The sequence below is a fragment of the Rhipicephalus microplus genome, chromosome 5, assembly GCF_043290135.1.
Source record: "Rhipicephalus microplus isolate Deutch F79 chromosome 5, USDA_Rmic, whole genome shotgun sequence".
Classification (NCBI taxonomy): domain Eukaryota; kingdom Metazoa; phylum Arthropoda; class Arachnida; order Ixodida; family Ixodidae; genus Rhipicephalus; species Rhipicephalus microplus.
This window is the reverse complement of record NC_134704.1, coordinates 197,521,139-197,533,488: the sequence shown is the minus strand read 5'-3', so window position 1 is coordinate 197,533,488 and position 12,350 is coordinate 197,521,139. Positions and strand designations below refer to the sequence as shown.

The window sequence follows — 12,350 nt, the reverse complement described above, 5'->3', positions numbered from 1 at the left end:
CAAAAGACCAGGTGCCCGTGGCGCACGACGTGTGCGCGCTTCTGTATACGAAGATGTTGAAGTGGCCGTTTACAAGTGGTTTGTGGACGTTCATTAGCGAAACATCCCGGTGTCTGGCCCTATGATGGAGCAGAAAGCCAAGGACCCCGCTTTTCTGCTTGGCAGGAATGATTTCCAAGGCGGTTCAGGCTGGCTTCAGCGGTTCAAAGAAGGGCACGACATCGTTGGCAAAGCTATTACAGGTGAAAGCAGAGTGGCGGACCTAGACAGCGTAGAAAAATGGCTCAAGGAAAACTGGCGAGATATCGCAGCAAAATATAGAGCCCCAGATATCTTCAATGCGGATGAAACCGCTCTATTTTGGTAAATGTTGCCAAACAAGACACTTGCGTGTCGTGGCAACAAGACAAGCGGCGGCAAGGCGAACAAAGCTCGTGTGTCCGTGCTGTTGGCAGCTAATTTAGACGGATCGAAAAAGCTTCGACCTCTGGTTATCGGGAAAAGCACGGCACCGCAGTGTTTTCGAAATGCTGTCGCTTCCAATTACTTACCGAGTAAACTCAAAAGCGTGGATGATTGGGGAGCTTTTCAGCAGTTGGCTATCGTCGTGGAATGATGATTTTGTTGGCGAAAATCGCAAGGTGTGCCTGCTCGTGGATAATTGTTCATCGCACCACTGCAGTACGACCTTCAGCAACATCAAGCTGCGTTTTTTGTCCCCGAACACTACGTCTGTACTGCAACCACTGGATCAAGACGTTATACGCGCAATGAAAGCCGGCTATCGGAAGCGCCTGGTGGAGAGGCTGCTGCAGAATCTTCGTGCGGACAGGGAGCTTAAGATCGACTTGCTCGGAGCTATTTCTATGTTGAGTAGATGGTGGGCAAATGTCAAGAAGGAGACGATCCAGAACTGCTTTAGGCATGCCGGCTTCCGCATGCCTGGTGATGACACCCCAAATTCTGACAGCACTGAAGACACCGCAGGTGTTTCCGCCGAAGTTCGGAACGAGCTGGCAGAGTTGCCGGGTGCTATCCACGGATCAATATTCGTCGAGTTCGTCAGTGCAGACGATGATATCCCCATCATGGGCCACTTACAGGATGAGGATTACATTGCAGACATCGTGCCGACCACGAGCCAAAGCGATAGCAATATGGAAATCTACGACGGCCCATTGCCTACATCCTCTGAAGTGATCAGTGCGCTTGCGTTGGTCCGGCGCTATTGCTTGAATGTGGAAGGTTGTGACCTCAGCTGCTCCGACTCGTTGGACAACGTGGAGGCGTGCGCGCTGTCGCAGGCAGCAAAGTCGTTGACACAGAAAAAAATTCCGGGACTATTTTGTTCCACAGTAGGGCACGCAAGTAAGCCACCATATTAATAAAGTACTTTTCTTCTAGTTTGTTATGTGCCTTTGTGTCAAAACCTATACCGGGCCTATATCGAATCATGCCATATATCGAACTAATAAACGTTTTTTGGCGAGTTCGATATACCCGGGTTTGACTGTACTTCAGTGTACATAGGCCCTTCATTGCCGCATTCACAGAGGATTATAGGTGTTGTGATGTCAGCTGACGCCAAGAGCGCATGCGTGAATATGAGCGACATGACGTCACACCGGAGTTGCCTACTTGAATGACTAACTCGATAAACCTGTGTGCATTCTTGTTTCGCTGTCTGTTACTTCAGTGGTGACAAGGCGATTAACCCCCATGGCCAGGGAACGGCATGGCAACGCATGCTGTGCCACCCATTTTTGACGAAGGGGACGACAAGTGGGAAGCATATCAGGTGCGTATCAAAGCTTTCTTCAAAGCCCATAAAATTGACGATCCGAAGAAGCGTCGAGTCCTGCTGGTTAGTGCCCTGAGTAGTAAGACTGTAGTCCTTCTGGCAGGCCGTTGTGCACCTGAAAAGATTCAGGATCTGGCGTACGAAGCAGCAGTTTAAAAAATTGGCCGAGTACACTGCGCCGAAAGGCAACGACATAGCGGAGTCGCATTGGTTTTTTACAAGAAATTAGCAAGCTGACGAATCAACAAGTTATTTCATTGTCGAGTTACGAAAGATGGCTCAGTGGTTCAATTTTGGCCAGGCACTTGATAGAATGCTGTGTATCAGACTTGTTTGCGGCCTGCGGGATGCTAGAGTTCGTCGTAATCTGCTGGTACGGATTTCGATCTCGCAACGTACAAGAGATGGGAGGTGGACAAATGAGCGGCGATGTGAACACACTGCGGAAAAAGCAAGAGGGGCAGTTTTTTAAGAGACCGCAGCCGAGGCGGATGGCACAGTCCAACGACAAAAACCAGAACAACTGCCTTTGCTGCGACAGCAACCACCACAAGACCACCAAGTGCAGGTTCCGCTGTGCTGAGTGTTTCCATTGTCGGAGGCGGGGGCACCGTGCTTTTATGTGCAAATCCTACCCACACCAAGAAAACCTAGCTCACTGTTAGGAACCATGCTCGGACAACGAGGACTACGGGCAGTTTCCACTACACCTCTGTGAGTCATCGACAGCACTGGTCGGGTCGATATGGCCAACGTTACTGTGGAAAGGCATACCGGTGATGATGCAAGTAGACACGAGATCACCAGCGTCAATAGTAACATGGCCAACGTATATCCAGCACAGTCACCGTTGTCCCAAACTTGGCAAGTTGTCGTTCCAATTGACTTGCTTCCTATGAAAACTGCCTGTGAAAAGACAGCTGCAAGCTTCGGTCACCTACGCTGGGAAAACCGTCAACACGACCCTAGTGGTCTTCGGCTGATCTGGTCCAAACCTGTGTTGGCAGGACATAGTTCAAGCATTCCAGCTGACCGGAGGCCTAGTGCTCAGCGTGGAGGTCAATGACTGTAAGCTACCAAAGTTGACGAAATTTTCATTGCTGTTGTGCTGAAAGAATAATATGCCGATCTGTTTGCGCCAGGGCTAAAATTAATCAAGGGTTGTTCGGTCCATTTACAGTTGCGCTAGGGAGTCGTATCGCGATTCTGTAAGGCTTGTTCTGTACCATACGCGCTACGAGAGTTTGTAAATGAATAATCGCAAGGTTAGTTGACACGAAAATTTTGAGGCAGGTCGCCAGCGCCAAGTGGGCGGTGCCTCTTGTTCTTGTTCAAGAAAGGCGGATCCATCCGCCTGTGTGGAGATTTTAGATCGACCGTGAACACAGCATGCCACACTGAGCAATATCTCTTGCCAAAGATAAGGGATATATTTGCGAAGCTCAGAGGAGAAGTATTCAGTAAAATAGATTTGAAGGATGCATGGAACCAGCTACCAATAGATGACGCAACAAAAAAGTTGTTGGTTGACCATTTTCAGGCTACGTGGCTACCGTAGTTCTACCGCTGTACGAGTTGCTAAGAAAGAACACGCCGTAGCAATGGGAAGCCAAGCAAGAGGATGCCTTTGAGGCAGTGAAGCGGTTGATAAAAGAGATGCAGCTTTTGACGCACTATGACCCAAGCAAAGCACTTATCTTGGACACGGATGTGTCCTCATCGGGCATCAGGGCGGTCTTGTATCATAGAGTAAATGGTGTAAACCAACCAATCAGATTTCAATTTCGCACCCTCTCTTCAGTGGAGCGAAATTATGCCCAGATTGAGCGCAAAGCTTTAGCGGTGATGTTCGGCATGACGAAGTTCTGCCACTATTTGCTAGGAAACAAATTTACATTGCTAATGGATCTTAAGCCGCTGATGCGCCTTTTTAATCCTAAAAAGGAAATACTGCCTTTGGCAGCAGCACGAATACAGCGTTGGGCTCTTTTACTCTGTGGTTACAAGTACTCTGTTCAGTACAAACCTGGAAAGGATGTGATTGTGGCCGACGTGTTGAGGCTTTAGTCCACGCAAATGCCACACGATGTCAAGACAGTGAAGTCAATGTTCAAAGACGAACCAGATTATGTGCTCTTTGTAAACCATCTAGACACTGGACTGGTATCGTCCCGTAAACTGGACGAATTAACACTACATTATGTTATGCTCAAGCCGGTTATGCACTACATTCGCGAAGGCTGGCCTAGGAAATTGCCGTCAACACAAGAAGCATTGCAGACATTGTTCCAGAAAAAAGATAAGCTGATGTGCAGCCATGGTCTTGTTTATTGGGGCCATCAGGCCGTGATACCCGCCGCAGCTCAGAAATCGATGTTACAGCTGCTGCACGATACGCATTAAAGCATGACATTGATGAAAAATCTGGCTCGGGCACTTTTCTGGTTCCTGGGACTTGACAAAGATATCGCTAGCATTGTGCGCGCATGTGCATTGTGCCAGAAAAACAGTAGCATGCCACGCGCAGAAGAGTCGGTTCCATGGCCGGGCTTTTTCGAGTGATGGTCGAGAATTCACGTTGACTTTGCTGGACTACGTTGACCTTGCTGGGCCAGTAGAAGGGCGAATGTTGTTGATTGTAGTGGATTCTCATACAAAATGGATGAAGGTTGTTTCAATGAAAATAAACAGTGCACGCAAATAACACTGTCGAAGCCTTGTGGAATATTTTCAGCGGGTTTGGGCTGCCACGAACAGTCGTTTACAACAACGGGCCCCTGTTTGCAAGCAGACAGTTCCACGAATTCATGAAAGACAATGGCGACGCACACCTACGGTCCCCTCCATATCACCCGCAATCCAACGAGCTGGCAAAGAGGGCGGTGCGAATGGTAAAAGAAGGGTTATGAAAAAACGTGCACGGTACTCTAGAAAGGCGCCTGGCCCGCTGGTTACTGCGTTATCGATGCAGCCCACTCCAAAATGGAAAGACACCAGGCTTCATGCTTCTTGGATTTGATTCACGTTCATTGTTGCACAATATTGTGTCACGACCTTTTTCTATCGCAGGCTCACTTCCCCGAAGACATTCGGCCGAAGAACTCTAGGGCAGGCGCCAGCTGGAGACTCACCGTGATATGCCCGCCTAAGCGTGGTCAAAACGGAGGATAGGGAGCTACGTGAGCGTCATGAAGATCAGCTAAGATACCACTTTGAGGGGCAGCCACCAAAGACGTCGGACGGGGAAGGGGAAGTTTCGGCATTGACCAGCGTAAATGCGGGTCCGCGAGCAAGCTTTCCACTTACCAGCCCTGCTCCTTTGCAGGTCGAAGAGCATGAGACAGGACCTGCTACCACTGCAGTCCCGGAAGAGCATGACACGTGTACTGAAAATAATGAACTCCTGGACAATCCACTTTGCAGATCAACCTGGCGTCGCAAGGCACCAGGTCGTTTCTGGATGTCTCCTGAAGGGAGAGGAATTGTTGTGATGTCAGCTGACACCGAGAGCGCATGCGTGAATGTCAGTGACATGACGTCACATTGAAGTTGCCTAGTTAATTGCTAAGTCAATAAACGTGTGTTCATTTTTGTTTCGCCGTCTGTTACTTCAATAGGAACTATACTTCTGCTGATGGTACTGACATTTCACAGAGATTTCGCCCAAGTTCGGGAGGTGTGTGTTCATGACCCATCAACATATAGATGCACAGATACATCACAGATGTACGATCCGCAGTGTGTGCACGTAACCACTATCACGTGCTAATGAAACATTTTAGCCTAGTTCATGCTGGAAGTGCGTGCAGTGCGTGTAACGTCCTACTATCTGCGTGCTTCGCATAATTTTGTTACCCAAAGTACGTGGGATCTGCCCCCCCCCCCCTTTCTTTAACGAATTATAAAATAGTTGTGTCGTGTTGTCATGAAGCGGCCAAACAACCAACACGGATTTCACTCTGACCAGCTTTATGCGCTGTAAGTCAGAATTCTTTTGTCGAGTTGTTTAACGTGCATCAGAGACACCAAAGTTTTTGAAGAGCTTGTTGCAGATTGTTTTGGCATGCGTGCGTCATTTTAAATTTGTGCTGAGAGTTACACCAATGTATTTAAACTACATAACTCTTACTAGACTTACACCATAACTAGTATAAGTAAAATAAAGAGGCTGTTTCTCATTTGAAAAAATCGTGACTACAGTCTTGTTGATGTTTGCCATGTTTCACTCCCGTCACAAAACGGCAAAAAAAAAAACAAACTATTCAGCGCATCCTGATCTTGAGTAACATAGATGCTTCTACAGACAACGCTGTCGTCTGCATACATTCTAATTTTAATTTGAGTGTCATCGATAATTTTTTCTCCATCATTTATATAAATAATAAACAAAAGCAAGCAAAGCACTGAGCTTTGAGGCTCCTTCCTGAGGTGATATGTACGTCAAAAGACTCCGTGTGGTTAAACGTAACAAATTTTGAGCATGACAGCAAGTTATATGCTATCCAATCAACTAGCCTGTTGTCGCCAAAGAAATTCTGAAAGAGCTGAAAAGTTTAGGACCTCAAACCATGTCAAAAACATTTCAATAGTCAATAAATATATTATCAACTTGTTTTGGTCGTTAAGAGAAAAGCAATGTCTTGCGTAAATTGAAGCAACTGTGTAACAGCTGTTTCAATGCCGGCATGAAAGCCGTGCCGTGATCGTGAAAGTACGTTGTGTACATGTAGGTATTCTACAATGTATTTGTTAATGATATTCTCCAAAATTTTAAAGCTGGATGAAATAAAAAAATATTGACCTATACTTTGGTATCATTTGCTTGTTTCGGGACTTCAATACTGCCACGACCATTGCTAATTCCACAGCTGGAGCACTGTTGCAGAGATTATTGGTTTTTTAAGTATTACAATTAGACAGTTAGTACACTATTCTAAACACCTCTCCCGAAACAACATGAAACACCATCTCGTCCAGAGCGCTTCGTAACATGAAGATTGAGCATAAAATTATGTATTGCAGAGGAGCTTGATTCAAAATTAGAAAGAGCAGGCAGTTGGCTGCATGTGGAAAGTGCAGAAGTGATGCCGTAATAGGTAGAAAAACAGATTTGAAGTCATTATTAAAGGCATTTGCTATAGCTTCAGGATTTAAGGAGTGGTCGTCAAGAATAAACTATTTAATCTCACAGGTCGCGGGATCAAATCCCGCGACCTGTGAAAATGCGGCGGCTGCATTTTCGATGGAGGCGAAAATGCTGTAGGCCTATGTGTTTAGATTTACCTGCACGTTAAAGAACCTCAGCTGGTCGAAATTTCTGGAGCCCTCCACTGCAGTGTTTCTCATAATTATGTGGTTTTGGGATGTTAAACATCATCATTTATGTGGCCCTTAAGGGCCCCATAGGGACATTACATTAGGGGTGAAGAACATTTTACTAAATACAGAAAAAAAAAGAACTATGAAAATAAGAAAGTAGTACAAATATACAAACCCCACATATCAATCAATTAAATGAAGAATATTTAATACACTTGTAATGATTCTTACGTAAGCGTTTTATGCGACGAGTGAGATGAATTATATCTTTTTGGTACCATCAGTGTGTTGGGTTGCATCTTTGTATTTTGAGGTACGCGTTTTGATAGACATTCACACACAATGTCACAAGACTTCAGAAAGAACATATTTAGTTAGAAAAATGCACTACCACATTCAAATTACTCAAAATATTAGGCTTAAGTGTCTCGTATCATCAAATTTAAGAAAGTTCAAAACAGTTGTGATCTCAGGTTTTTTAGGAGAAAATAAGTTTGAGGTGACTTGAACAGTCTTATGGTCAGGAAACCCTTCAATGACCACAGTTTACACCGCTCTATAGGAGCTCGCAGCCCCATAAAGAACTCGGACTACAGCAAGTTTTTTTCATCTGGTCTCGCAAAACTGCAAAACGCTAGTGCATAGGAATACGGCAGCCTCTGGAAAAAAGCAGTGTTTGTGCAGTGATTTCATAGCGCATAGACAGGTACTTGAGCCGTTCGATGATGCTTGCTGAAATAGCGCATGCGCTAGAACTCGCGACTGCTCCCTTATAATCGAAGTTCACAGTTGCAGATCGAGTCACGCAGTCTCCTACATGAGTATCTTTTCATACTCCTTCGTCCAGCAACAGACAGACATGGCTATCTTTCTGGTTGAGAAGCAATCGACAGCAGGCATCGCACATGGACTGATGTTATTGCATGCCCTCTCCGTGCAATTGAAATAGGCAGCTTGTTCATCTATGCTTTAGCAGTGTTCCTGGTTAACACTCTCGAGCTTTCATCCGCGTGAACAGCATTCAGTATGCGTACAGAAGTTATTGATTTGGACTCTACGCAGAACATGACGGCGATGATTAATGCCTGTAGCGAGTGTTCATGTAATTGTTCTTCCAATCAAAAAATATATACAAAAACCTCGAAACAAGCTGGCCTTTTTTAATAGAGAGCTGCGTCGTGTTCACAGTAAAGAAATTGTTCGTTGGGAAAATGAAATCATAAATAGGAATCGACTATATCTGTCATATACATATGGGAATGGGGGAGGAGAAACAGTAGAAAGAGTACATGACGCATGGGCGACTGCCGCTTGCAATTCAGATGACGTAACAGTGATAGCAGACTGTTTATCGCTTGTCTAATGACCTCTCATCTAAATTCCTCATTATTTTATTGGTATGCCTTATTCTATGCTATTCTTATTATCTAACACTTGCGGCTGGCTGATTTTGTTGATAACGCAGATGAATAGCCACTCTAATTGTTTACCACACTGGTCAAGTGCAAACAGAACCAGAAGCATTCGCATAGGAAAAGTCATCGTTCTGCGATTGCACCCAGCAGCTGCATGAAGGCAACCATGAACTGAGTGACTGTGCTTCAGCTTCGGATCTGCTGCGGCTCAGAAGCCAGCCAGTGTCAAAAGCAGGGCACAGTCCCTTTGCCAGTGCTATCAAGCAAAGCTTGGGTTTGGGGGGTGCCAACGAGTGTTTTAGACTTCGTCGACATGTTTCCATGTTCTGAAAAATGCATCAAAATGTTCAAGATTTTTTTTACTGCATGGCATTAAATATATGATCCTGTAATTTCATCATCGAATTTCGTTGAAGCCAAACTGCAGAAGAAAAAGTGTTCATTGTTGTGAGAGTATTTATGCATTGACTACTGCTGATGAAGAAACGAGAATTTCTAATTGTAGTAGAAACTTTGTTGAAGTAGCATTCGTTGTAGCAGAGTTCAACTGTAGTAAATGAAACCTTGGCAACGAAATCTAGTAGTAAATAGTGGTCATCAATTGGGTGTCAGATATATGCACTAATAATTGTTGCTATGGCTAGCCTAACGATGTAAAATAGTAATGAAGTAAAGACAAAATATTTTATAGTTCTGGAGAGCAGAAAAAAAAAAAAATCACTTGGAACTTTGTTGAAGGAGATAACCGGTTTGGAGCACCCACTGCATGGTGGCAACTTTGACTGATGAGCACTCGGTGGCTTTGCATGCTGTCTCACAAACGACTCTCCATAACACGGTGGTTTAAATGTCTAAACACACGCCAGCCCCGAGCACTAATAATGAATTTGTGGAAGCTGGTATAGGGATGGTGGGTGCACAGGAGTGGCAATGCTGCGTCCATTGCGCCATGCTGTGCCAAGCCGCACCTAAACAGTAATTTTAACGTGCAACCCCAAATTTAGTTGAGAGTTTTATCATCGACCAAGCAACATGCATGGGCTACACAAAGGACGCAACCGCATCCGTATAAAACGTCGCATTTCAGATCATGCATGAATCTTGCACCACGTGATAACCTCATTATGAGACTATGTATGTTTTATGTTAAGCCAACTATAAAGACCGCAGTGCTATTTCGAAAAACTCGAGCTCATCACAACGAGCAACCGCCAAGCACGTGCTGTGCTCGGCGGTTTTTCGGTAACGCAGCGGTGAACTTTTTGCCATAAAAACAGAAAAAAAAGAAAAAAAGTAAAAATCAGTGTTACTAGCATAGCGATGACTGCAATAGGAACAATTTGTAATGTTGGAGTGATTACATGCCGCACGCGCTCCTTTTTTTTTCTATTTTTGTTACCGCGCCATTACGCGTGTAACACTGCCTTGTGCAAACCGCTCCCAAATTACTGGAGGCTATCTAGGTAATCTTAGAACCCTCCGATAAGAAAACGCGCACAACGTGTACGTTACAGTTTGTTTTGAAACTTACGCTGCCGCTAGCGATAACGCTGGAATCTTCGATGGCACATGTGTAAATGCCGCCGCACTTAGCTGCATGGCATTATCGACGTCTGATGCTCTATGTTCGCTGCTATCAGTCTACGGCGTGTATTGCTCGTCGAGTAACATTCATTTTCCGGGCGGTCAGCCGCAACAAGTTCACTCATGAAAACAGCGACTGCTACCTTCATCGACTTCACGACCCCGCGACACTATGAAGGCTGACAGCCAACCTTTTTAGATCCGACATCGCGACACTCACAACTACAAAACGCTGGTGTAAGAAAATAAGTGTCCTCTCCAGGGAGAAATGCTCTTATCGCACAATCTCTTCCCGTGGAGAGTGCATTGCGTAGAACAGTTTATGAGCCGTGCCCCGATGCTTGCCGATATTGCGCGCGCCAATCATCGCAAGCACCCCCTTGATGAGAATCAAAGTTCATGGCCGCAGCTCGAACTACTCCGCCTTCTCCTGCGTCTTTTCATGCTAGTTCAAGACGGGCGGCATGTCTCTTCTCTGCTTGAGCATTTTACGCCAGTTCTAACGCGCAGTGGGTTGCTAACGCGTGCGCCCTTCGAGCGACTGAGATCGGCCGTCTTGTTTAATATCTGCTTGAGCAGCGCTTATCACCCCAGCTTGTGCAATTTTTTGCGTGAGTCGAACGTACAATGCGCAGAGAATGGTATACCAAATTGTAGTGTACACGGAACATGGCGGTGACAGAGAAAACTCGTAGAGCGTCTATATAATTCTCATTGTAATAAAAAAATCATTTTCACTTATTTGCCTAGCATTGGCTGGTGAGCGCATCTAAATTTCCTCCTGGTTTTCATGTCGACTGTGGCACTTCAATGACCGGAATATAAGTTTTTTGCATTTATTTTTATGGAGACTTATGGGTTCAATATGGATAATAACTGGAGATCTCCAGTCTTGAGTTGCTGTTTATGTTGGATGCAGTGTTTTAATCACATTTTGAAAATCTTGACAATTTAACATTAATTTTTTTCATTTGTTTAAGGTCTTGTGGCTGTCCAGTACGCCGCCTATGTTTTTTCTTTGAATTGCTGCACTTTTACCTTTGAAGTTGTCAGGTTTTATGTATATGAATTTTGTATAAGTATGGTGGCTTGATTAGCATTTCATGCTTAGCGAGAACCACTGAAATGTTTGTGTTCAACAGAAAGCAAAAATGAAAAAAAAAAAAACAGTGATGTGTAGCCTGAGATCTACTCTTAAACTAAATTTCGATGCTCCAAAACACACCTTTTGTTGCTCCAGAGCTGCTCCAAAAGACTGAAGCCTGCTTCCACCCCTGGTGCATGACCCTTCCTTAACAAGGGGAAGAAAGAGGGTTGCTCAGACCTGTTAATGAAAAGGAAAGGTTGGGGGTGTAGAGGGTTGGTGTAAGGATTTGATTTGATTTGATACGTGAGGTTCAACGTCCCAAAACCACCATATGGTTATGAGAGATGCCGTAGTGGAGGGCTTTGGAAATTTCGACTAACCTCGGAAAGAATAGCATTGTATGTAAGGTACCAAAAATTTAATTAATTTTTTTATGAGTAATGGGCATTTACACAGTTTTTTTTTAATATATTGACATTTGCCAAGCCTTGCACCAGAAAACAACCTTGTTAAATGACTGGTTTAACAAAACTTGGTCCTTCGAGGATTGATTGATATGTGGGGTTTGACGTCCCAAAAGCACCATATGATTATGAGAGATGCCGTAGTGGAGGGCTCCAGAAATTCCGACCACCTGGGGTTCTTTCACGTGCACCCAAATCTGAGCACGTGGGCCCACAGCATTTTCGCCTCTATCGAAAATGCAGCTGCCGCAGCCGGGATTCGCTCCCACGACCGGCGGGTCAGCAGCCAAGTACCTTAGCCACTAGACCACGGCCGCAGGATGGGCAGTGTAAGGAATGTGGGGGATCGTGCCGAGAGCATCTGAGCATTTGCTGAATGTGTTCGGAGGGGAATCAATAATGGTGAGTAGTGGATGTCGCAGCTGACAAAACATGGCAAACTGCATTGTAAGGTTGCTGGAATTCCCAGTAGTGAGTATGTGTTCATAAAGAGACATGTTTTTTAATCTATAGCCTGTTTGGTATATACAAAAGAAAAAAATTAAGATGTTATCAAAATGGTGTAGTTAAAAGTGTAAGCAAGGAATAATTTGTTTTATAGATAGTTGTTCATGGTTCCTGGAAGCTTTTTTGTTTAGTGAACGCAGCCGTGATATGCGATGTAGATTGTGGCGAGTAAC

General features: G+C 44.9%; 2 protein-coding genes across 10 annotated transcripts in view; one reads left to right on the top strand and one right to left on the bottom strand.

Moving 5' to 3' along the window:
- Positions 1 to 12,350, bottom strand: part of LOC119173582 (uncharacterized) — a 56,106-nt gene that overhangs the window by 22,411 nt on the left and 21,345 nt on the right. For 5 of the 7 annotated variants that reach the window (XR_012895551.1, XR_012895550.1, XM_075896341.1 and 2 more), the window contains exons 2-3: positions 11,345 to 11,443; positions 5,108 to 5,268 (exon numbers count right to left, since the gene is read on the bottom strand). Coding sequence is in view for 5 of the 7 variants with exons in the window: in XM_075896341.1 (XP_075752456.1) it covers positions 5,108 to 5,268; positions 11,345 to 11,402 (219 nt within the window). In the remaining 2 variants the exon portion in view is untranslated. The remainder of the gene's footprint in view (positions 1 to 5,107; positions 5,269 to 11,344; positions 11,444 to 12,350) is intronic. The other 2 variants (XM_075896343.1, XM_075896340.1) reach the window with 2 other exon arrangements.
- Positions 1 to 12,350, top strand: part of PolE2 (DNA polymerase epsilon subunit 2) — a 340,119-nt gene that overhangs the window by 322,387 nt on the left and 5,382 nt on the right. The gene's annotated exons all lie outside the window — the stretch shown is intronic.